Consider the following 26117-nt stretch of genomic DNA (forward strand, 5'->3'; position numbering starts at 1 on the left):
CCTGTGGGAAGAAGCACAGGACAGCTGGAGGCTGAGCAATATTGGCATCTTAAAAAAATATTGGTTGTTTGCTGGCTTTCCTAAAATAGTAGTAAATAAAGACGACGTTATGGCGGTGAACCTACTAACCTTCGTCTTTAGTATGTGAAGTTCACTAAAGCATTATGATATGTCAAAGTTGTAACCCCAACAACTCAGCACTCAGATTACTTTGTAGGGTAAATTAGTAACACATGGTAGTAGTTTTATTCCTCCAGCATCCAATTCTTTTGAGTCAAATATCAATTTGATGAGGAAATAGTGCCTGTCACGCATTGTCCAAAGACCGACTACTGCATTAATGGGATATATTAGCTGAATATCCCATGCACCCAAATAGAACCAAATATCTTACTCGCTTATCTGTTTTGTTCAGGAATATTTTATTAAGACTCTGTATTTTTCATATGCAGTCGATATTACACTATTTTCTAATATCTAATGAGAAAACCTCAGGGATACAATCCTTCACACATCGAGTGGGTATATGGACACCTTGAACAGTCTGATCTGAGCTGAGCATGACATTTTGGTAGTGGAGACATGATTGATGAACTTTAATATGTGCTGCGTCTCACTGATGATGATGTTTTCTTAAAGGGATTCCTGAATGAGATGATTATCTGGATTAACAGCAGGAGGATAATGAGGCCGTGGAGCACCAGTATTTCTACTCCTCTTTTCAATTTCACCAACAAAAGTAATGACCCGACGTTACAGTGTTAAGCTGTCTGGTCTTTACAATTATGGTTCATCCAAAGAAAACTACGTTGCTTGTGATGTTGACTTTTGTTTAGCTTATAATAATTGTGTGCAGCGTGTGTACCAGGGTAACTCCGGTTCATGTAAGCGGGCTATTGTTTACTATTGCTTTGTTTGCATTTGATGAAAGGAGACGTTAACATGGCCTGTATGCAATCAGAGGCGTTTTTCTTTAAGTTTAAATAAGTACAAATGCAGCTAGTTCATTACATCACTTACCTAAAGATCGTGCAAAACCTTTGCTTCTTTTGAATTATGTGCAGGTGTGAGGATCTCAGATCATTCTGCAGACTGAAACTCTTCACCACCCCCACTGGGACACCGCCGCCCCATCATGTTGAACCCAGGCTATGGCTGCGTCACCGCTTAATGCACTTCTCCTTCAAATGTTGGGACAGTTAGCCGATTTTATTTTGCAACCAGCTTTGTCAAAAGATGATACAAACTAATGTCACAGAGGCATAAATCAGTACACACGTCACACCTCTTTTATTGCTATCATTCATATGTGTACACCTAATAAACATGCAGAGTGTTAGTATTTATTTACAACAGGTCAAGCAAAACTGATGCATATATTAGGATGGTACTGTATATAAATACATTTCACATATCACATGTCCCGGGTTCTGTGAGGTCGGTCACCTTGAGGCATTATTAGACAGTTACCACAATAGGGGAAGACAGGGCAGTTTGTATGGAAGCCATCTTTTCTGTTGCCCACAGTTGCTCCACATTATGTCCTGGCCATGTTGCACATAACGTTTCTGTTTTCTGTCATGCGTTATCACATCCAAAACAGCGCTGGCATTGTAGTTGCGACCGGGTGGCCATGAGACAACTGATGCTCTTGAGCTTTGTGTGTGGATCAACTTCATTGCCTGAGTGAACAGGACGTTCTATGGCGTTGAACTTGTAGTTCTTTGGCTTCATATTGGCATTAGTCGCTCCCCTGGGAAGAAGTGCTGTGTAAAGCCAGGCAGTCTTTATTTTAACACTAAAACCTTTCAAAGGGTCAGTGCCCACTGATTTCCATAGCTTGTCGTTTTCCTTAAAACTCAAATAACACAACAGAAGTTTGACCATCCTGCACCTCTGGAGACCCCCAATTCAAGGTTTATCTTTAGCAACTACAGATCAAATCTTTTTAAAAGCCCCAGCTGGCCAATTTGGAATTCTACTCTCCTCCATCACATTAAACTTAAACATAATTGAGCAAAGCAGAGTAAACAAAAGTTGCACTTGATAACCATGCGGGAAAAACAGAAACCAAAGTAAATCCTACTTTTCTATTTTTGCAAAGCAAGGAGAGCAACCCAAACCATTTGTAACTCGATAACATTTTCAAAAAATGGTACGTTTAAAAGGCAATGGAATATAAATCGATTTTTACCAATTTAGCTTACATTGAATACGTGTGGAATGGTATTTCTTGAAAATGAAATGCAGTGAGTGTCTGCATGTACCTGTATGTCATAGTAATATTGAATACAGCAATACATAAACATGCATCTCGTTAATGTTGTTAAAACTGAATCCCGTTTTCTGTCTCAAATGTAAAGTGTCATATTCATTTCAGAATCAGCTTTATTGTCGAATTCCATTTCGCATACCTCGCCAATGAAGCTTATTTTGATTCAGATTTTGTCCTTTGATTGCATGCTGTTTCCAAAATATCCCATCAACAAAACAAAACAAAACAAAAATATATATATAATAACTTTTAAAAAATGCATTTAAAATTTCAAGGAAAACAAATCAGATTGTGATCTTTGACTCTTTGGCTCAGATCTTGAGGTGTGTCCTCAACTGAAATAATGTGTCAGCAAAAGCTGAGGAGACAAGTGACAGCCCAATCATATCCACGGCTTATTTTTCAATATGGGTAATGCACAGATGATGACATCCCGTTGAAATATGCTGGCAATTTCATTCAAATTCAAATCACTCTACAACGGCCAACACATCTTAGACTTAGACTGCTGCTTTATGTTTTACAAAAGCACAGTGAGAAACTCCACCGGCCGCCCGCCACAGCGCTGCACACGTATATTTCTAATACGTGGTACCTGTTAACCTATTAACAATGTGGCATTTCACCTGTCCACTATTGAGACACAAAGTGTTCAACATTGAATACATATATACAGCATGATAAAATCCCAAAAGGTCAATAATTAAATAATAAATAAATAATAGAATTATGCAAAAATGATCTCACTTAGAATTAAAAATAAATACGGACATTTTGTTGCGTCTTTCCGTGAGGAACATTGTTAGAAAAATAACACTGCCGAGGTCAATCGGATTTAGCCCACTAGCTAACATGTTACTGCTGAGTAAATAATCACGGCTTACCAGATACGCTCGCTGGCTAATTAACTGGGCAGCATAAAAACCTTGTTAAAGAAAATAAAAAACAAGGTTAGCTTCTATATCTTTGCACTGTTCATTTGCGGTTAATAGTCGGTCAATTTAAAACAACATTAGCACAGTTTCTACTCAAGCTACATAGAGCTAACTCCTCAAATTTTGGAAACAATAGCTGTAATTAAGCCGTGTTAAGAGATACTTATTGTTTTGAAAATCCAAAATATAAAGTCTAAATGGGGAAAATATCCCTTTCCCAAAAATTCACCTTCCGAAATAAAACTAGGTGAAGAAATGTTAAAACAATAATTGGAAAAATTAGTTCACAGTTTGTTATCTGTATATTTAACTATATTTAATCACGTGATTTTTAATGACATGATGTCATATTTATGGTATGTTTTTTATTTCCATGTCGTGACTTCCGGTGGGACCGGTTTGTAAAATGGCCATGATGGCGCCATGATACTGTTCAGGGGGGCCGGATTTCCAGAATACGAATGAAGGGATCAAAGGCCACTGCATTTATAGTGTCTATGGAAAAATAAATGCAAGCAAACTGCTCAGTGAATTATAAATACCACAGATTTCAGCTGGGAGCAGAACCTCCCTGCTTCATTGTTTTTTAACACACTCTCTTATTTTTCAGCTCACTCGTCTCTCTCGTTCATCCTTCTTCTCCCATCCATTATGTTTGCTATATCCCTCAAATGTTCCTGCAGGCAGGAACGGAAGATCAAGTCATAAAGTGTCAATAATCATTCCATCACAACAAAGAATCAAAGGGGGAATTGGCTCTCGGTCCGTCATGACGCCTTAAATTACAGCTCCATCCTCTGCGTGTCTGACAGCACCGTCTTGCACGGAAAAGAAATCACAAAAGCGAAGACGCAACAAAGAGGCAAACTGGCCGATCGGTTTCTTTAAGCGATGTTCATTTCGTATCGTAGTGTATCAGCGTTGATAAAATTTCACCCAGTCCGTGTCTGACAGGGCCATTATTTACCAGCAAATACACAATCTTTTTTAAAAAGGAGCTGTAATCTCAGGCATCACTTTCCCCATTTGGAATTCTTTTCTCATGAATCCAAATGGAGAAATGTACACTCTCAAAACACACCAAAATAACGCTTACTGTACATAAATACAGTAAAATACACTCCTCGTCTTCCCACCCTCTCCATCTCCCCGCTCTCTCGGAGACACGCGCTGCACTCGGGCGAATGCTAGAAGTACAGATAATAAGTCCAGTACAGCAGGTTGACCATGACAAACGAGAGGGGGAAGGTGACTCTGGAGTAGTTGTCTATGTGGTGGGGGTTCTCCACCCGACAGCAGTACAAGGCGCGGAGCACTTTGCGGACGGTGGCCAGAGCGGTGAGGCACCAGTGGGTGCGCTTCGGGGGCGACGCCTCTGGCTTGGGCTCGCTGCCCGAGGGGCTGGACGGGACGAGTTCTAAGGAGGCCGGCGCCGGGGGCGCGGCCGCGGCCGCAGCGGCCTCCTTGCGTCTCTTGGCCCTGTTGTGATTGGAGATGGTGGTGATGATGCCGTTCATTTCGTCGTCTAGGTCGTGCATGTGGTGGCCGTACTGCAAGACAACAAGGGGCGTGAAAAGAGCGCGTGATGACATGGCGGTCGACGATGAGCAGCATTTTTTGAAGACAATGTCACCACTTAACAATCCAGGGTGGGGGAGGGGGAGGGGGGGGACTCACCATCAGCATGTGCGCGTCGAGGTGAGAAAGGCTGCAGAAGTGGGCCACGGCGTACTCAATGAGCGCTCCGAAGATGAAGCTGAAGCAGATGCCCAGGTAAACGTCAATGGCTTTAATGAAGCAGTTGGCATTGGGCAGAGACGTCCGGGCTCCCATCATCAGAGTGGTCATGGTCAGCACTGTGGTCACCCCTGGATGAAAGAACGAAGACACAAAGTGGGCAATGGTTTTTTTTTTTTTACATGACAGATTATTAAAAAAGGAGGTAATCCCAAATTGAGAATTCACTGAGGAACCCCATTAAATAGTGAAAACACAAGACGAGTCCGCCTCGACTAATCAAGCCCTTTATATCCGAGGTGCCATGAAGTGGGAGGTGCTGCAGTTCTCTTTGTTTCTAGAACTTCGTGGCCCCGGAGGCCCTTTCGCAGTATAAAGGTGGATTTGATTCAATGCAAACATCTTTTTTCGGATGTCGCCACTACATGACAACAGTGTCACAGATGCTCTCTTCAACCATCAGCCCTTGAAAACACAAATCCAAAGCCATATCTGTGCTCTCTAAAGGTGGGCAGGACTATCTGTGTCCACAGTACACAGTCCCAACAGTGACACACAGCATCTGCATGCAGTTTGGTACGTTGTAAGAATGGATAACAATCGCCCGGGAAACGAGATTCCAAAATGCTTTCAATCGTACCTATACAGATACGAGCTGGGACGGAGGACAGGGAAATCCAGAAGGAAACCCACGAGAGGACAACTAACAGGCTGGAGGGGACGTAGGTCTCCAGGATGAAGTACAGAATGCTCCTCCTCAGCTCAAAGTGGAAGACCAGCTTCGGGTAATTGCCTTTTGAGAAGAGGGGCAGAAGTCAGTCGGTGGTTAATGACAGAAAACAACTTGGCAGGCTGCTGTTTACACATTACTACAGCCTGAGGGCAGCTCGGTACCGGTTTCATATACGGCCTCGGAGACGGACGTGTAGTGGTCCTCCACCGTGTACTGGGCCAGCTGCAGAGTGTCTAAACCGCTGACCGACTCGTTCCCCCGGGTCCAGTAGAACATGACATCGTTGATGTTGTAACCCCCTGTAGGAGAGAAGAGACGGGAGTTGCATTTTCACAATGGAAAAAGCTGCATCCATCAATATGTTACAATAATGTACATTAAAAGTTGACATAATTAATGATGGAATATCTGAAAAGGAGCAGCAAGAAAGGCAAGAGTGGGACCGTCAATCAGCAACCGTGTTCATCTATATATTCAAACTTTACCCAAATAAAACTTGATCACGTTAATCAAATCAAAAGATGAATATTCGAAAAAACAAGTATATCCTCTACCTGTATCAAACGTGCCCTCCCCAACCACCCATCACATACCCATTCAGTGTGTTATTTCAAAAAAATGTTTTATTTAAGAGGCTAAAGAGACAGATGTGTCCCATTAGAGTCCAACAGGCTCGCTAAAAGGACAGTGAATATCTGAGTGATTGCTAATGTTGCTCTATGAAGGCTGTTCGCTGACACATTCACTATGAAAACCGTATGCATGACACCGTGTCAGCGTCAAACATTCGGCAGAACAAATACATCTACTTCTCCTGCAGCAGTTTCTGCGGGTGGAAACACAACGGCCACATTAGCTTAGAAAGCTGCTACAAATTATAGTGATGATGATGATGTAGAAACAGCATTAAAAGTTTTTGCTAAACCCCGGAGCAGCAATTGAGGGAACAGCTGTGAATGTTAACGACTCCAGCTACGCTAAAGTCTGGTCGTCTCACGGCTAAATTATTTGGGATTGCAACTCGTACTGGGGGGTAAATTCCCTCAAGTGCTTCTTCTCAGCACGAGACCATTCGGCAAAAACTAAAGGACAATGTGGAAACCGCAGAACGTTTATTGGGGGAGACACTGCAGGCAAAATCCTGCTTTTTATGCTTTGATCAATTTTGAGATGTTGGGGCATTTTCCTTTCATATCCTTCAGACCAGACCAGCGGAGAGAAGATCACCATCTGCTCACCTGTAGTGTCCCTCTTAACATCTCAGGTTAGCCTTGAGAAGACTACGCTCTCCACCCTTGCTACATAACCGCATGTTGGTCGTTAAAACAACGCGACACTTTAAAGTACACCGTTAATCTTTCTCGTAGGAAGCTGTCGTCACCGTGGGAACAGAACGGTCTCCGCTTTAACACAGCTTGACACGCAGACTTTGAAAACAGGAATTGGCTAATGGAAATGCATTTGCAGTGTTCACGTTCACTTGAACAGACTAATCATCCATATTTCACTGGGCCCTCGAGAGCCCTGATAACCCAAATAAATCTTTGAATGAGCCGGCATGCAAAATGGAGATGTTTCTCTACACGGATCTTGATTTATATTTGCTGAGGACGGAGGCGAGAAGGTGTGATTCACAACCTCTACGGTGTATTTTTCTCACTTATCTGCAGAGGGAGCAAGAGAATAAGAAATGTAAGCAGGAGCTGGAATAACTCACCTCTCACAATGTGTTCTACGGGAAATACTTATTACATGGAGTCACGTTTCATTGGTCGATGGGGAGTCGTGGTGCTGTGAGCAAAGGGCCCTAATGAAGGACACTGGTGACTTATCAGCCGAGAGGTCCTGCACATTCTCATTGAAGCAGTTGTTATTCTCCTGACTTGAAGCCCTGACGTTACGGTAAAAATTACGGATGTGAATGGGATCTAGAGGGAGGGGGGGAAGTTCGACATTTCCTTTTGCCGCATAAAACAAAAGAACATGTCAGACATAAAGGACTTCGACTACAGTAGTTGGCTTCTTATGCTGCCGTCAGAAGGCACTAAATATTTCACCGCAATCCTGATCTAAACACCCTGCACCCCTTCCCAAGGACCCCCCCCCCCCTCTGTGCGGAGGATCCACTCCTGGCACGGCATCAAAAGGAAAATGAACCCTTTAAATGCATCTTCATGAAGGGACAGAGCAAAGAGAGAGGTGGATGTGCAGGAGAGAGAGGGAGAGAAACAAACAGCAGTGATGAGCGAGAGAGATGCAGATATTTAGCTCATTGAAGCAGCGGAGGAAGGACCCATCATCATCCTCTCAGTTACCTAACCCTAACCTCCAGATGTCTTTTTCTCCGCTCAGTGGGAGTGGATCCGCCGTTAAATGTTTGGCGCTGAGGTCCTGGTGGGCTTCTGGCGGGTATCAGACCTAGCTTAGCTGTCATTTAACAGCACTGAGCTGCTATGAGAATACGGCACATGAGGCTGATGAAAGATGAAGATGGACGGGGAGGGACGGAGTGGGGGTCTTCCTTCCATTCCTTGAACAGCCCCCAAAAAATTGATTCCATCAATGTTGCTTGATCCTAATTGCAATTTGCTTTAATTATAAACATAATGCGAGCGCATTTCCACTTAAAACCATTTACGAATGAGACAAATCGCTTCTTTAATTTTAGGAAAAAAACAGATTTGCTATAAAAAAAAGCATATTTGGATCATTAAAGGATTAAATCCAACATTTTATTAAACACTTATTCTAGGCAGAAAGTTGGAATGGTTGGTACCACAGGCGCCCTGCAGCTGGTGTGTGCACTAATAAATATGTGCACACGCGTTTGGTTCCTAACCAGATCAGGCTGTTCTCATCCAGCTATTCCTTTGAAAAATAACGTGCTGTAATTTGCAGACATCCCACCAAAAAAAGATGTCATGTTATACACGTAGAGATAAACAAGTACGAAGGCTTCTAAAGGCCAAAGTGGGAGCGCAGGGCGGGGAATCGCTCCACCAAACACGTAAAAGAATCAATGTTAATTTGAAGAAGGATGTTTATTTTAAAAACCTTGGTCTGAGGTTTCTTAAATAAATGACAGAAGAAGCCACACAGCACACTGCTCACGCTACTCCGTTGTGACCGGAATGGCCCGCTGCTGTTCACATCCACAGTAAGCATGCGCTCTCTCTCACACACACCAGCAGTTTAGAAGATGAGTGAAAGCGATCCGTTTGATCAGATTCATTTGAACATGGCGCCCGCCCACTGCCACAGCCTGGAGCTGCACAGTCGGGATGCTCTGAATCAAGTATGAAGTGTCCTTACAGCTTTCCAGTTGCAGCGTGCACGTCTGCTTGTCCATGGGATACTTGGTCAGATCCATGTTGCAAGCCACGGTGGTGGTGATCCTAGTCAAAACAAATAAGAGTTACTGTATAGAAGTGTTTACTTAAAAATATGCTTCATTCAATTTTTTTCTTTTGAGCTGTAGAACATTAGTTGCAACCTTTTGATCAAAGAAACCACACAGCAGAATTGTGAATTATTTTCCTGCTCTCTCTGGTTGAAGTTCTTTTGTGAAGAGCCATCTATATAAATGTCTATGGAATGAAATGAGGCTGCTTTAGCTCGTGACAGCAGATATCATTTGTAAGGCTTCACCTTGCTGTCATGCTGTAAATCTGGGCCAACATGTACAAAGCATCACACAATATCATTTTGATCTCAAGTCTAAGAATTATTAGTTTTAGGATTTAGTTTGAAGTGCTTAGTGTTGAGTTCTGCGTTTTACTTGGATTTTATCCACATTCTATTCTTTTTGCTCTTCGTGCTTTTCTTTATGACACCATTATATTGCATATAGTTGTATTGCTGGCCTCATTGTAATGAGTCATGGAAGTGTTTGATGAATCTACTGGTGCACAGGGTCACGCAGCTCTGGTGATTGACGTGATGCAGCCATGACACATCATCTCTGGAGGGTTTCTGATTCACAGGTTAGGGAGGGTAGTTTGAGTATAACCCCCAGTACATGTTCCACACTTGAGAATAACACTGATTAAACTATTTCTTATAAATGTCAGGTATGACCATGATTCACAACGTGTGGAAGGGACACCAATTTTCTGAACTCATTAATATTCTTTAAACTTCTACATCCCAATAAGTTGTAGCACATTGACTTATATAAGGAAAGAAACGGAGGTCCCCTTTAGGATTTGTGGCTTTCCTGTTTCCTCAGGGACACAAATTGGACTGGAGGATACAAGGATTCTGAAAGCTCAACCTTCAGCTCCAGTCGCCTCAGTGCTTTCTCATGCCCCCCCCCTCCTTGGCACAGCACTGAAACATTTAGCACAGATGTCTTGTCCTCAACGCTTCTCAGCATTTCTCATTGCCTCTGTCCCCTTTTCACAGCCCCTAAATTCCCCCCAGGCGGCCGTCCCCACACTGAGCATGTCTTTGATATTGAGTATCTCTGGACTGGGTTCCACTCTCTGTGACTGTGACGCTTTAAAAAGCCAGGAAGCTGTGCATGTCTCTGTATGGAGCCCCCCGGCCCATGCTCACACACAACATAAATCAACGCATTTCAAACTGCACATAACAATGTCACCCACTTGTTAGAAATGAAAGCATGAATCAAAGGTCGTGAGGGGCCCGGTTGATGTGTACAGCGTCTGGAGATGATTTACTGTCAGGCTCAACCCAATCTACTAACAGGCCACCCACGTGCATTTCCATCTCCTACCACGGGCACAGAGATGCCATTAGAACCAGTGGGAATGACTCCCATGTGCTCATTTTGTCTCTTCCATTGTGCAACAACAACATGGCTAGAATCCGTGCACAAGCACAGAGTGTTGGGGAGGAGGTGGAAAGTGTCGAATCAGCACCACGGACAGCTCTCTTACATTCATAAACAGGCTGAGGTTAAAGCGTGTGATTATGGGAGCAGAAATAAATAAATAGATAGAGCTAAATAAATTCTTTTGTTGGCTCATCTATCTTTGTATCTGTAACCTCTCTGCCTAACGCGACGGGAAATCAGAGAGTGAAGATGGCAGGCTTGCAAGGGGCTCGTCCCACGCTCAGCCCTCGCACTCAGAGCAATCAACGGTGGGGAGGCGCTAGCGGGAGGCGCCGTTCGATGGCCCACCGCTCTTTTCTGTTCTACAGATCGCACGTTCCTGAACATGGATGGAAGCTCCCACCTCAGCGCGTAGAGGACGGTCCCGTTGGGGAAGATGCGTATCAGCCTGTTCTCCACGGTGATGTCGTGGAGGAAGGACTTCTTGGAGTCGACGATGAAGGTGTCGGGGACCCAGAGCAGCTCCACAAGCCGCCCGTCCAGGCTCAGGCTCTTGTTGCCCTCGAACACCAAGCGCTCGTCCGTCCAGCGCTGGCGGAGGAATATGGTGGCGGTGTAGTCCTGCGGGATTAGAGGTCACAACACAGCTTAATGGACTGCTTTGACAAGGGTGTTGAAAGTAGGCTGAAAAAAAAGTCATGTTTCTTTGGCCAAAAAAAGATCTCTTTGCTGTGAACACACATTTTATTGAGTCAGCTTTTCTTTTCTTCTTGCATTGTTGGGTTTTAACGGCTTCAGGTCCCTAAGCTCCCTCTGTGGCTGGAGCAACAGTAATCCTTCAGAAAATCTGTTATGGTTTTGAGGACTATGAACATATTGTGTGTCATCCATTCCTTGAGGAGCGGGCTCTCTGCAAACACGTCGAAAGCAAAATGACAAACATGCTTTATTCTAATACAACGTGAGGTTTAACTATGGCGATAAAAGCAATACAGGATATGCAAAGAGGTTAATAGTTCATTATAAAAGTGTGTTGTAAAATATTGAAAAAGGACAGATTTGAGCTCTTTGCAGCTTGAAACAAAAGCCCAAAATAAGATCTTACCATGTTGATCTCTGAGATGGTGTCAATACTGGCAATGTCCAGGCTCATGCCCACCGTGACGGGTCCATCTACAAAGAACAAACCGATAAGAAACTGCTGCTCGTGTCATTTATTCTCTTCTTCTTTTTTATCTAAAAATAATATCAAAAAATTAACATGAAAATATTTTACAATTTCTGATGACATAAAATGATCTGCTGAAAATATGAAGCCTTGGTTGGCTTCCACTTACGATAATTAAGCTTAGCAAATAGTCTGAGAGTGGTAGAAAACAGCTCGCCGTGTCCCGTCCAAAGGCAGAAAATCCAATTTCCTGCACCTTGTTTTATCGAATGTGTACAAACGATTTTGAAAGAATCAATCAAATCAATCAAACACCTCAGTTTGGCTTGAGTCCCCTTTGGACAGAGCCATGGTGAGAGTGGGAACTAGTCAAGTAAAGACTGTATATAAGAAGTGGACGTAGTCTCGGTGAAGTCACCCATTGGATTGTGTGCTGCTCTTTTGAAGCTTCGGGTTTAGCACGTGGTCGTCGCCGTTTTGTTTTTTTGCAACCAGAATTAACCAAAGAGGGTGGATTACAACCAAATACTGAATAAGACATTTTAAGGGACCACAAAGGGGACAGCTAGCAGTCATGCAGTGAAGACACCCTGTGAAAGTGTTAAAGTTGCAAAACAAAAACACAGACAATGTAAATACCTGTCAATCACAAGGTAGCCCCGCCCTAAATTGTAGTCAGCTTTATTTAACCCTACAATGGACCATCACTTTTGTTTTGACTTGAACCTACAAAGTGAGACCATGAACTCATCTGTGTGATGTTCAGTGAGGTAATTAAACCTCGAGAAGTCTTCTCATAGACTTTTATACGATCAGACTTCCTTTTGGGCCTCTTTGGTCTCTCTAATGGTCAGTAGAGAGAATACAAGCTTCAGGCACTTCCACATTGGCTTTACTTTTCAGAATGACAATGCCAAAAATGTTATTCTAGGACTATTTTTTGAGGAACTAAAGCGTTGCACTTCCTCCCACTGTTGACTGCGTTTTATTAACCAGTCCGTGAAGGTTACTTCAGCATGAGAAATAATGATTCAGTTTTGAGTAAGGGGGCGGACCTGTCTGCACTGAGCAGACCGGCTGGCTGCGCCGGAGGCTGTCTGGCCAGAGGATGACAGTGATGAGCAGTGAAACCTGCCCCGGGTACCAAAATGTTGAAAATACTCGGCCTCGCACTGTGTGTGTGGCTCAAAATGCCGCGAAAACACAAAGCGCAGGAGACAGGCGAGTGACGACCGCGTTACAGCTGTCCCACATCTACTGGAGCATTTATTTTCTCTCTCAAGGGAACGAATACAATCAGAACAGAAGTTCTCATAGTACAATGCAAGTGTGTGCCCAGTTCATGTTCCAAGGAAAGGGGACGGTAGGTTATGCCGAAAGGCGTTCGCTTTGGTAAAGTCTGAGGTGTTATTAAAGATGAAAACGCGAGTAAACAAATCATAATCGCATTGTGGAGGTCTCCGCGGAGCCCGGAACAATAACGCGGCGAGGGATTTTACGATGAACTGACATCGTTCCTCTGGGAGCACTGCGGTGTACTCTGCTTCTCTATCGGCATTTTCTCATTTATATACATAATAGTATATGAAGTATATGAGGCACTCATTAACCGTGTTGTACCAGAGTTTGCTTGTTTTCCTCTGCATGTATTTCCTCATTACCATTTCATCGAGGAATTATGGGACAATATCATAGATAAACTTTGTTCCCTGCCAAACAAACTTTGTGTGACTTGAGTGCTGTGTTGTTTCTGTGGCTGCGTGTGTGTGCAGATTCCTTACTGTCGAAGAAAGGCCTGAGGTACTTGTTGTATCCTTTCATCAGCTTATGAATGGTGGGAGGCAGAATATCTCCCTCCTTCACTTCGGCGTTGAGCATCGAATTTTCTAACAACCTGAGATCAAAGACAAACGGAGAGAGACAGAGAGGAGGTGAAGGAAAAAACAAAAGGACAAAAACGATGTTTCATTCCTCATCCCCTCGTGCATTTACGAGGCGGACAGCTCTTCACGAACAAAAGCACTTCTCTCCGTCCATATTTGTAATTCACTTACGCCTTAAAAATGATTCGCTTTCACAAGATATTTCTTTTCTCGCTTGTCCCTCAATGCTATCCTTAAAAAGCACATTGCAACGTGGGAAGATGATTACATTGCTGGCAATTGCAGCGGGGAAAGGAACAATCGCTGCACCTTCCCCAGTGCTGTATGTGTGTGTGTGTGTGTGTGTTTGTTTGTGTGTAAATTGGGCTCTAAACACGGAAATGCCTGCTCTGTGGAGAAAGCCCCCGGGCACGTCACATGATGTAAGAAGGAGCAGAGGCAAGACGGATTGGGCCATGTGCAGAGGCAGAAAACATTCATCCCCGATGGCTGGCAGCAGTTCCGGGGTCCCCCAAAGCCCCCCAACCCCCACCACCACTTTGCCACTGGTAGCGCTGTCTTAGTCAAATGAGTGGCTCCTTCTACTACGACAGGAGTGCAGTGATACAGAGTGGTGATGCTTTTCATTTGACTCATCGAATGCCAAAAGTCAGTCATTGCACTGAAGGTGGAGACAATATAGGTTTTGATTCACCAGGGGCCTCGTGAAAATTTGTTTTGGCACTTTAATTGTCGTGAAAGAGTTAATGGATTTCATTCAAGACCATTAGTAGTTTCGATCTCGTGCCAGTTATGCAGACCCTGTTGCTTCTTGTCAAACGTGGTCCTCATTCTGGTTTGTGTTATGGAGCGACCTCCTTTTGCAACCCAGCAGTTTAACTGCTATTTGAACTGTGGCATGCCGTTGCCTCATGGTGATGTTGACCCTGTTTGTACATGTTAATTATTAAAACGTCTCAGGATGAACGCAATGATTTATTCATGATAGGATTGCTGCATGTTTTCTGCAGGCTACACAGACGTGAACCGAGGCGCAGCAGTGCATTGAGATCAATGCTAATGGAGGCACGGCACACAGGTTAGTGTGTTACCTTTTTTTACAATGGACCAGAAACATCAACCTGCTACTGGAGTAACGCTCGACCAAACATTTGGTTGGAGCTCATTAGTATTCATCTTCTGGTTACTTTAGTAATTTGTAGTATTTGTCGATGCAACGACTCCTTTGAGTTACGAGATACTTTTCCTCCCTTCAATACCGCCCATGACATTTTTTTCAAATATGGGCCTAACAACCCCAAACTGTTACATTATTGAACGGTAAAGTACAGCCTCTCGTACCTTATTGCTTAATTAAAGAATACATTGGAAACTCCTCACAGCGAGAGCCCGGTAAATGAATGTCCTTCTCATGTCTTCCACAAGAGAGGTCGGACCGTTAATCTGCCAAACGGCATCGGTGCCGGACCTCTAGACTGCACAGGCTTTTTACAAAATGAGTGAAAAATAAAATAAGGCAAAGAAAAAGTTCCCTCTGCCCAACTCGGGACTTGTTTCACCTGCCTTTGTCAAATCAGGTTAGACTGTTGGGTGACCTGCTCTCGGCGCAACGCTGCTATGCCACATGCAGTCTCACTCACACGGCTCCAGCCTGTTGTTTCAGCGGGCAACACAATCGGAGAGCCGTGTGATTGGCGGTATCAATCTAGGTCGTCCTGTGTGACCCTCATTACATTCATATAGTCATTCACATAGGATATTTTACATGTTTGATGTTTTATGTAAGGTGACTTTAATATAAATTAAATGTATTTTTATTATATGTGTACACATTTTGTTTTAAATAAAACATGATGTAGCGTGGATTCTAATAGCATATAAAGCAACTAAAATTGATATAGCAGGTACTGTTAGCCACAATCTGGTTGTCAGGGTTTTACGCTCTGACAATGAAAGGCAGCGTCTCCCACCAGAATGTGGGCTCAAACCTTGCGCCTCTTCTCACGCTTTCCGTCTCTGCAAATCCCCAGGCTCTCCAACCTTTGGCTGTCTAAACCTTCACCTGGAGACGGGGGATGAGACCTCGGCTCTCCAACCTGCCAAAACACTCGCTATGCACCGAGCCTTCACATTGGGAAAGAAATAGGGAAAAAAATATTGAATCCTCCCAGAATCCCACTGATATGATCAACATCTCCTTGCTGTGTTTGTGCGAGTCGGCATGATTGTGAACACAAGAGGACATCCAGGCTGTAAGGCGGAGTGGGAAACATGCGGGCGCAAACAAGCAACTCTCATATTTAGGTAGTGTAGGTTCGCTCTCCGGACTCAGATGAAACTGCAGCCGGCGGAGTGCAGTTTCCCAAGATGCACGTTGACAGCAACAGACACACCGGCCCAGCAGGCTGCCTATGGAGAATAACAAGACGACACGTCGAATCCCCTGAAGTGAGCAGAGGACGGCACAAGATAGCGCTTGGCCACAACACAATCGCAAAAACTCTATTTCAACCCCAGCAGGAGCTCAAAGCTCGATGCCATTTATTTATTTTACAGGTTATTGTGCAAATTTGAATTTACACTTAACAGCAGGGTGAGCCGAGATTATGCAACCATGTGGTGGCATCAGCTGGTTTTTGACCCACAAAATAAACACATGCAGGTGACACTTCAGAGTGGGACAGCGTGTCCAGGCAGCATCTGACCCATCACATGCTGAGGCGGGCTCCAGCCAGCGCTCCACCTCTGAAATGAGCAGCCGTCTAATGGATGGACGTGCTAATTGGCCAGTCCACGCTGATGGCCTATTGGCTCACTGAACTCAGTGGGAAGGAGGTCTCATAATTACTCGGTAGTCACCATTGAATGGAAGAAACCAGTAACTAACCGCCATTAAAACAGGACAGCTCATCCGCCTCATGACGAGATGGATTTTGGTCATCTGATTTCAGTTTTGTTCAAAAAATAATCACTTTTATCCAGATGAGACGAGGTGAGATAGTGGGCAAGGTCTTCGGTCAATCGGTAGAGGCAAACGAATCGGACAGGCAACAGGCAGAAGACAAGAACGAGGTGGAGTCATGAACCAAAGGATCTATCGCGAGAGAAAAACACACGGAATAGAACAAAGACAATCTGGCACCGGAGCAGGGAGGGCAGGGGAGTATGTGTGGGGTTCAGATGTAATGAACGAGAAATCAGGAGGAACACGAGGAAAGTGAAACTGAAACGACAAGAGAAGTTAGTGATAAAAACTAGTGAGGGGTGGATCCACCAAACAATGCACAGTCTTTAATAACGTTGTTAAAGTTACTACAAGTCAGTATCTCCAAGCACCAGAGTGCCAATAGAAAGAACTCTGCACGAAGCGAAGGGTCTACATCCCCTTCTGCCGGTTGCTCTTGTTTATTCATGTCATATAGAACCTCTGCATTACACCGAGACGCTTTCAGTCAATAAGCGGTGGATGGCTAGTTTGCTCATATCCAGTTTTTACATCAGGATCTACAACCAGCTGATGCTGGTTGTAGATCCTGATGTAAAAAATGAATCACTCCGGACTATAAAACATCTGGGCAGCAGTAAGCGACCTCCTCCACCACCACAGGAAGGCTTCTGTGCTCCACGTGCCGTGTGCCTGTATTCTTGCCTGATGCTCCTTGTGGTTCAGATGCGCGGGTGGAAGAATATCTTTAGACGGAGCAGCGACGACAGAGCGGCTTGGAATGAAGGAATCAAACCCCCGTGGGTGGAATTACCTTTTCATGACATAACCTCCCTAGATTTCCCCCCCGCGCTTACTCCTTTTCCCTAATCTCTCAAGGCGTCAGCGCTTGCATATTTCACAAGAGATTAATTCAACTGTGCACCCTCCCTGCAGAGGGCCGGGTAACGCTCTCTCTGTGGAGCCCTTTCTCCCGGAACTGTTCTCACCGACCCGCTCCTCGCTGTCCCCACACTCACTCACTCATTCATTCATTCATGTCGTTTCCTGTTCCCCAAACTCCCTCAAATGAACTCCCCTCCGCTCAACCTCGCAGTCATTCGCACATGTATGCACATAGGGAGCAATTTGATTGAATATTCCCCCATTAAAGAGCATTGTGCAAATAAGCTGAGCATGGCAGGATTTGATAAGGCGCCGCTTGCTTGTTTTTTTGTGGTGCCCCCAGAGGTTTGCATGTACTGGTTCGCCAATGCATTTTTAGTTTGATTTGTTTTACTGTTGGTCATGTTAGTTTTGTTTGTTTCCTTATATCAGTAAATGGTAAAGTTGGGTTGGTATTCATGTGAGTTGTATCATTAGGTTTTAAAGGTTAAAGGTCATGTCTGGAATAAGGCACAACCTTAGTTGACCTCTAAGGGCACAGAATCAAGCCTTTCAATGTGACGGCGTGGTAGGTACAGTACATCAGGCCACGAGTCTGAAGATCCATTGGTAGTGACCAGCTGTCACTCCTTTCTAGAGAATATTACTTCTTTTTTTTTGACGCTGTGAAATGGGATTTGAGGAAAGTTGCTGCTGCTCTCACAGACAGAGATTATCCTTTTGCTCCTCAGGGACTTCCGAGACATCCTCAGACCCATCGGCAGCCGCTGCCGGCTCGGAGGTGCAGTGGCAGGCAACCAGGCAACACGGGAAATAAACCAGAGGAACAGAAGAACAAACTCCTCCTGGGTTCATGTTGCGGGCTTTTGTGGATAGAAGCAGCTGTTTCCTCCTTTCATGCTACTCCAGGCACCTCCCTAAGCCCCCACACAGGGGAGTACTGAAGAACCTCCCCCCGCCGAATACAGAACATTTACTGTCTCCATAAGCCCACTGAAGTTTGAATCAAAGAAAGAAATGGGAGCTGTGGCAGAAAGTAGTGTCAACCTCAAGCAAAGTGTTGATGGGACACGTTTTAGTGGCTCTGGCTGCAGAACGAATGTAAATCCTCAGCAGTTTTGCAGATTTTAGTCGCTTTCCACGGTTTTCACTGCAACATATAAATCCTGCACCTCTGTGGAAACAGTCCAACAATGACTAAAAGAACAGAGAACATAATTTATTTAGCTAATACTAACAAGGTGATACTGATGTTGGAAAGGCTTTAGGTGATATCTATACTGAACTATTTACATTGTTACCTCTATCATACCCTCTGCTGTCCTCTCCTGCCGTGCTCAGCACCTGCAGTTCAGTCCGCCCTTCTTCACGGGAAGTGAAGCGGTCTAAGTGAAGCGTTGAGGATGCAGAATTGAATGATTATTCGGGGTAAGATTTCAAACAAATACACATTTAATGGGATAGCACCATTGTAATTGCGTTTCTGACGGATGCGATCCTGACAAAAACCTTCAAGGACTTTCAGTGGAAATCTGCCTCAGGAAAAGCTGATAATGTTGTTCAATCATGACTGCGAGCTTCGGGGCTCAGAGGTTTAAAAAGACGGCGCCTGCAGCTGAATAATCTTGTTAAGTTAGTTGTAATAAAAAAGAAAAGAGGATCATTACTATTTTCCATTTAGCCTGGATTACAAAGCCTCGTATGTTCGACAATCTTAATAAGGTTTCATTTTATGTCAAAGTACCATTTCTTAATCTTTACAGATATGGATGTAGTGTTTTGGCTCATTCCATTAAGTTATTGTGACCCAATTATTTTATTAATAATACACACAGGCTGGAAAACTCTGCTCTGCTGATTACTGAGCGATATTTGTCAATGAAGCGCTCTGCTCCATCACCCCAAGACAATTAAGAAGACTTGTTATGCCCGCTTGTGTCCGCGCGGCCTTCAAATCAATTACAGCACCGGCACAATCCTGAATCGCGGCTCCTTCCAAAGTCAATGGGTCTTTCGTGTGCACTCGGCGGCGTCTTAATGTGTCGTTAACGCGCGTCAGACTCTGCCTTCACAGAAGACCGCTCTACGGAGGCGGTTTGCAGCTCGAGGAGCTGTGAAGTTGTGTCGTTCGTGTGAGCGCTCGGAAAACGCTGTCGTACCGCTTAAACTGCATCGCGACAAAAACACAAATTGATTCAAAAGAGACATATGGCTGTCTCAGCAACAAGCGGTGCGTTCGCTGACAAAATGTTCTTCAGCGAGTGATTAAACGCAGCTTTGGTGATCCTGCTGCGAGATGAATCCAGCTGGCCCGCTTTCAGCCTGATGTTTTTAGATCCAAACTCTTGCTCACCTCTGTTTGTGCAGTAACAGCAAGTCAGCCATGAGTAATTGTCTGCGTGGCTGCACAGTCTGCTCAGTGGATAAACTTTGGTGGGGTGGCTTGGTGTCATGCAGACCAGCGGGTCACGCTGCGTCAAATCTATGCAGGGGGAAGATTACGCAGTTTCCCTCGACTGGAAAACACTGAAGCAAATTTGCTTTTTAGGAAAAATGGTTTAACTGATACAAAGTAACTCCGTTTTGCATTGAACAATATATGGGTGTGTGGAATGATGAGGACAACCCCTGTATTGGACCTCATACCTTATACCCACTGGTTTGGATGACTTAACCTCGTCCTGTCTTATTTAGTAGCCTCATTCATGAGTAGCCAAGTAATTTACACATGCTCCTTAACGTGAAAACTCCTCTGCTATAAAAATAAGTCAGATTGTGTGGACATCTACACAAAAATGACCTCACTTGATTTATTACCTCAGTAAACATTGGAAACACGGGGTAATGGTCTCTTTAACACAGCCTGATGTTCATTTAAAGTTGAATGGATGACCTGGGTACTGGACTGTGACTGACCGGTTGTGCACTGACATTGTCCAGTGTGGCAATTTTCATTACTTTCGTGCTCAAACGTTACCCCCTCGTGTCACTTCTGGTGGTAAGGAACCAAGATTTCAATGGCTAAAAAAACAGGGTGGCAATGGCAATAATGTCACAGCTTCAAAATGGCCGTCCGTAATCCAATGGGTGGGTCCACCTCTTACATACACGGTACATTCCACGGATGAACCTCAGACGGTGGTAAACAATGTTGAAACGCTAATGAAAAAAGGGAAACATATCCTGTTCTTTCATGTATTCATACGTATGATCTTTTGTCACCTTGGTCAAGCGTCACCATGTATTCGCCAATTCTCTTTCAATTGCATTCTATTATGTTATTTATTTGGTTTTAATCACTAAATCACTTTAGTGATATTCTCAAATTCCAGAATATGCTGTGCACACTCCCATTCTAAGGGAAATGTAGTTTAGTCTGTTCTGGTAGAAAAAGTGCCAGATGGCAGACGCTAATTAACGCATCACGGTCAGATGGTCGTCAGGAACGTATCTTCTACCCGTCTTATCCTGATGCCACCTCTCTCCGGTCTCTATGAACCCTCAGTGCGTGTCTGTGGGCGTTTTGAGGGAAGCCAGCCAACGCAGAGGGAACCAACGCTGACACGGGGAGAACGTGCAAACTCCACACAGGAAGGCGCCTCGCTGGGTTGGAACTCAGGGCCTTTTGCTGTGAGATTATCCTGAAGTTACGTCGGCGGAAACTGTTTGCTACGTCATCCTCCCGAGACGGCCATCGACACGCTGGCTCTTCATTAAGGCGGAGACACATTTAATGCCTCCTTGGATGATCTATAAGTACACTTGGCTTCTTCCTCCTGCCCATTACATGCAGTTAAGTCATTAATGAGGAAAAAAGTCATTAGTTATGAGGAAAAATGTAACCGTCCAGAAGAATCCCATCAGCGGGACAATTAACAGTGTTTTCGTCTTGACGCCAGATAAAAGAGAGTAACAAGCCAGCTAATGGCTGCTTCCACCGAGCTGGTGGGCCGAATTCAGCGTAAACAACAATATTACTGCGCTGACAGCTGATGAACTAATGAACAGCCAATAGGTGCTGCTGCATCACAAATAGACTGAACCAGGAAATAACAAAAGGAACATTATTTAGTTTCATTTTTTCCCTTTTATACGGCTAAATTGCCAACTTTTGAGGGAGGAAATTTTACGATCAACCAGAAACAAAAGTTTTGTTCATACTGGGAGTTGGATTATTATGGTTTTCCTTCCCCAAAAATGCTTAAGATAAGAAAATGTTATTATTTTCATGTCCCAAGCCCTCCATAATTACTAGGGGTGGGAATCTCTTGGCACCTCACGATTCGATTTGATTCTGATTCAGAGGTCAACGATTCGATTCTGAACCGATAATCGATTCTGAACCGATAATCGATTCTAAACCGATTATCGATTCTAAACTGATAAAACGATTATCGATGCATCTCTATTTTCTAAATTTCCACAAATCTGAGTTTGCTACTTAGAGGTTGCTAATCACTTCCTACTTCATTTGATAATTAAAGAAAATCAACAGATGAATTACCATCTCGAATGCAGCTCGCATTTCAACACAATATGGAAGTAGCCCATGTAAATTCAGATTCATTTTTCTTTTAAATTAAGAAAAAGCTTCTCTTCTCGTCTCAGACCGGTCCGTATTTGTAAAATACCGGAAAAAAGTCCAAATCTGTGAATATCTTGCCAACTTTCAATACGGATCGACTTTTTGGAAAATCAAAATAATGTTCAATAAAGTTCAAAGTTGGCAAGATATTCAGATTCAGATAAAAAATTCCCCCACCCCTAATAATTACCCCTTGCTCTATAATTAAAGCCTGTCAACAGTGAGTCCATCAAAGCACACAAGAGTGGAGGAGAGTTGGCAGCAGTTTCGTCACATCCTTAACAGAGCATATTAAATCAGGTCCAGAGGGTATTACAGTTAATCAAGCAGCAGTTAATATTTTGTTGTATTTTGCCGAGCTGAAACTTTACGGTATGGAGAATAAAGATGTCTGTGGGGCGAGTATGATATCAGTCTAATTATATTCTCCAAAAGCCACCAACCTGCTGTCATCTTTTTGATCCTTTTTAGGCATGGTTTAGAACTGTAGCATTTTGTTTTAAGCTTTGATGGATTCCTGCATCGTGGAAGAGGTGCCATTATCCTCCACAATGTCAATCTCCATAGCTGTCTATATGCATATCTCCACGGCTCTGTGGATTTTCACCATTTAAACTTCATTTGAAACCTCCATCTCCAGGGCGGCCGCCAACACTTATCATGTTAGAGACACGTGTGCCCTGGAAACACAGGGACGATCCCCTCTGGGGAAATATGCTGCCAGAGTGATTCTTCACTCTGACACCACTAAAAGGGGACACCGAGCACCTGCAACAATTTATTCTGGTAAACGAGCTGGAAAATGACGAGCATTAGTACCACTTATACCAGATGGGACTTTCTTGATATTCTTGTCTTGATAAAGGTCAACTGCATACATCAAAAGCCGTACCAACACAACAACACCTAAACAACAATCATTTTATTCATGGAGGCCCAATTCTAGTTTGGCAGCTAATTTCACAGAAAAACAAACAAACTAATTGGTCAAATCGCCCAGAGAGACGTGCGGATGGAAAATAGGAACCTGCCGACACCAGGAACTAGAGGGAAGACTCACAACGCGATGCCATCACGGTAGAAGGTTCAAAGGTTCTGTACCGACTGACGCGGACACTGTGGGGACAATGGCATGTTCTGAAATACTGCAAAAGAAGTTTGAATAGAGTTGAAGATATTTGAACTTTGAGAAGGAGAAGCCTTTGTGAATGAAATCTCAAATGTTCACGGGTTTGCTGTTTGTTTTGTTGGAAACTTTTTCATTTCCACAAAAGCTCAACCTCAACTGTTTTAGACAGTAAATATTTACTCGTTAATGTCACAGTATTTCTAAAAAACAATAAAAACACATCACATGACATTAATAAAAGTTATTGAGGCAATGGTTTGGGTTGTCGTGTTCAATGATTCCTCTAAGTGAGTGTGAAACAGGTAAGTAAAAATCCCACACCTGACATTGTGACATTCCCTACAGCTGGAAACAACATATTTATAAGTCTAACATCTGTGTGGTTCTAAAACCAACAAGTCGGTGAAAACATCCTTAACATCAGCATCTTCAAAATAACTCAACACGGGCACCGGCCTCCCGGGTGAAAGTCCTGGGTTTATTTGCAATTGACGTTTTGTAGCATCGACCCTTTCTCTCTTGATTCCTGGCAAAGTTCAGCGCGGCTGTGGTCGTGGCAGCTCTACTATTAATGTTTTCTCATTTTGCCGGGTCCTGTCCTCTGGGGGAGGCGGGGTAGTTGATGTCGAGGCGCGTGTCCGTGTAACCGCGCACGTGGTTAAAACGTTAGACATCAAATCTTTTGCCTCAAAACCATCCGTCACATTTGTCATCTGCAGGAGTGAAACCAACTCCTCCCTCCTCATACTGTATCATTTGTTAAAGAGGACTCAGCTGAGAGGAATACGCTTAACCCTGTCAAGAAGCGGCGAAGTGCATTTTCCATTTTCCTCCCCAAATCTGAGTGGTGGTTAAGTGTTTGTATTGTTCCCCAGTGATCTGTTGTGATATGCTCTCACAGCAATAGAGAGGCTAATGAACAGGCGGAACCCTGAGGCTCAGAAAGTATAGAAGTGTAGAATAATAAGGTCTCTAATGAGAAAACGTCTCGCAGAGGGAAAAAAATTAAAGTGACGATGGTATCGTGAAAATCCGCGTTGAAAATGGCAGAGAAACCCAACAGAGACGACATGTAGCTCCAAATAGGGGAGAAACAATTAAACTTAATGAACATGAAACGCTGGTTTTCAGTTCGCTCTGCTGCAGAAAGTGATAAATGATGGATTTCAAGAAAGAAAGGCGAGGAAAGAGAATCTCGTGGAACTAAAAAGGATATCAATTGCCTCCTTATTTAACTCTGAGGAATTTCTTATGAGCAAAAAAGCTTAAATATTCTTTATTAAAGACCTTTTTTCTTTGACCTGTCAAGGAAGTTCTTTAACAGTCACATTCTGTGCCCCTCTAATAAAAGCAGCCATTGCAAACCCAGAAGCTACTATTTAAATCACTGAAAAACTCACGGGTATGCCAACTACGGCTATCTAGCGTTTCTATGGCAACAGCTGCAAGAACGGTAACAATCATGGCTGCGGTTTTAACCTACTTTAGGATGAGATTTGATGTGTATTTGGCTTGCAGTCGAGCATTAAAGGGGCTTTGGCATCGCCTGCAAAGTGTCAGTGGTTTTATAGTTTGGTGACCCTTGACATGTGACATCAGCGTAAGCAGCCTCAAGAATTAACTGGTCAGAAGGAGTCAAATTCACCATCACTCTTCCAAATCAATGTGCCAACGCACACGTTGGAGTCCACTCTCATTTTTTTTTTTTTTTGTCTCCAGGAGGTTCAACACAGCTTCAAACTGCGTGAATTCTGTTTTATCGCTGAAAATAATACGCTTCCCCCCGAACCCAGATTTCCTGTTACTCAACGACTTTAATAACTCCTCCAAGACATGAAAAAAAACATGAAAACACTACGTATTCAATTTTTTAAGGATAAAACAATCTCACAAGGCAACCGTTTCGCCTCCTGTTCCATTTCGTTGGGGCACGCTGATCTCTCCGCTGACAATTGATCAAAGTAAATTTAAAAAAGATGACATGAAATAGATTTCTGTATAGAACCAAGTCATGTCCCTCCAGTGAAGGCTTCTTTTCATCCACGCTTTCTGTAACCGCTGTAGTCAAACCATCGCTTCCTGTGTGCAGGTCTTTGGTGTTTCTTCATGTTGTTAATTAAGCCTCTTTTCAGAGAGATTGAAATAGAAATCCAGCCTGGCAGCTTTAATTCTGCTGTCTGGGTTTATAAAAGACTTGCAGAAGACAGCAGCTATGTTTAGTTATTACATTATAAATAACTGCTGCATGTACTGCGGTTGTTACAGCAAAGACAATATCAGATCATTGTACTTTCTTTAGATTACGTTTTGACTTAATTGTGGACTGTATGGAGGAGGATTAAACCCTCCCTGTTAATTGTATGACTGTTAATCATAATTTAGCAACCTTAACAATGGCAAGCATTTGAAGTTGTATTATTTTTTAGACTTTATTGCAGTTTCTGTCTTTCTGTCTTGTCCCTGGCTGCATTTGTTTGCCGTTGTCTTGATTGTTCCCCTTTGTTTGACTGCATGGTTTGACCGTGTGTCCCGTGTCTGTCTCTGTGCTACCAACTGTTTGAAAAATGACCAAGAATTGAGAGTTGTACATATATGTACCACTTTTTTTTAGTTCTCTTGAAGACACCAGCCTCAATGTGAACATCTGGCTAGTTTAAGAGTAGGAAACTAGCTGTGTGTTTGCTGCACTCGTACAGTGTTTTGCCAACAAACAGTAAATACGCCTCACATGAAAATAAGTGTATTTATATTAAGTGGAATATATTTGTTTGTTTGATCCTCTTGAATTTGGCACTGGATCATTTTTCACTGCATCATTTTGTTGTTTTTACCGACAGGCTGGATGTGTCATTATTGAATTCTACTAAATTGTTGTATTGTATCCTCAACATGAAGCGGTTAATCCTTCCACCTAATCCAAGCACAGCATTCGTGTCCCTGCGAGTCCTTTTCTGCTTAATGAATGTGCAACTTTCTTGACCTTTTATGAGCTTTTCGTTCGCGATACGAAGGTCCTGGGTCGTCTTCAGCATCTGAGTCAATAAT

The 26117-nt window shown here is 43.5% G+C and overlaps 1 protein-coding gene across 1 annotated transcript in view; it reads right to left on the reverse strand.

Annotated features, from left to right (window-relative positions):
• Positions 1–1267: 1267 nt before the first annotated feature.
• The window catches only part of LOC120820730 (gamma-aminobutyric acid receptor subunit pi), a 34617-nt gene continuing 9767 nt past the window's right edge, over positions 1268–26117 (reverse strand). The window contains exons 3-10 of the mRNA XM_040178842.2: positions 13428–13540; positions 11584–11651; positions 10882–11099; positions 8993–9075; positions 5842–5979; positions 5588–5740; positions 4888–5078; positions 1268–4760 (exon numbers count right to left, since the gene is read on the reverse strand). Coding sequence (XP_040034776.2) covers positions 4398–4760; positions 4888–5078; positions 5588–5740; positions 5842–5979; positions 8993–9075; positions 10882–11099; positions 11584–11651; positions 13428–13540 — 1327 coding nt within the window. The 3' untranslated portion in view covers positions 1268–4397. The remainder of the gene's footprint in view (positions 4761–4887; positions 5079–5587; positions 5741–5841; positions 5980–8992; positions 9076–10881; positions 11100–11583; positions 11652–13427; positions 13541–26117) is intronic.

This window comes from Gasterosteus aculeatus, chromosome 6, assembly GCF_964276395.1.
Source record: "Gasterosteus aculeatus chromosome 6, fGasAcu3.hap1.1, whole genome shotgun sequence".
Taxonomy (NCBI): domain Eukaryota; kingdom Metazoa; phylum Chordata; class Actinopteri; order Perciformes; family Gasterosteidae; genus Gasterosteus; species Gasterosteus aculeatus.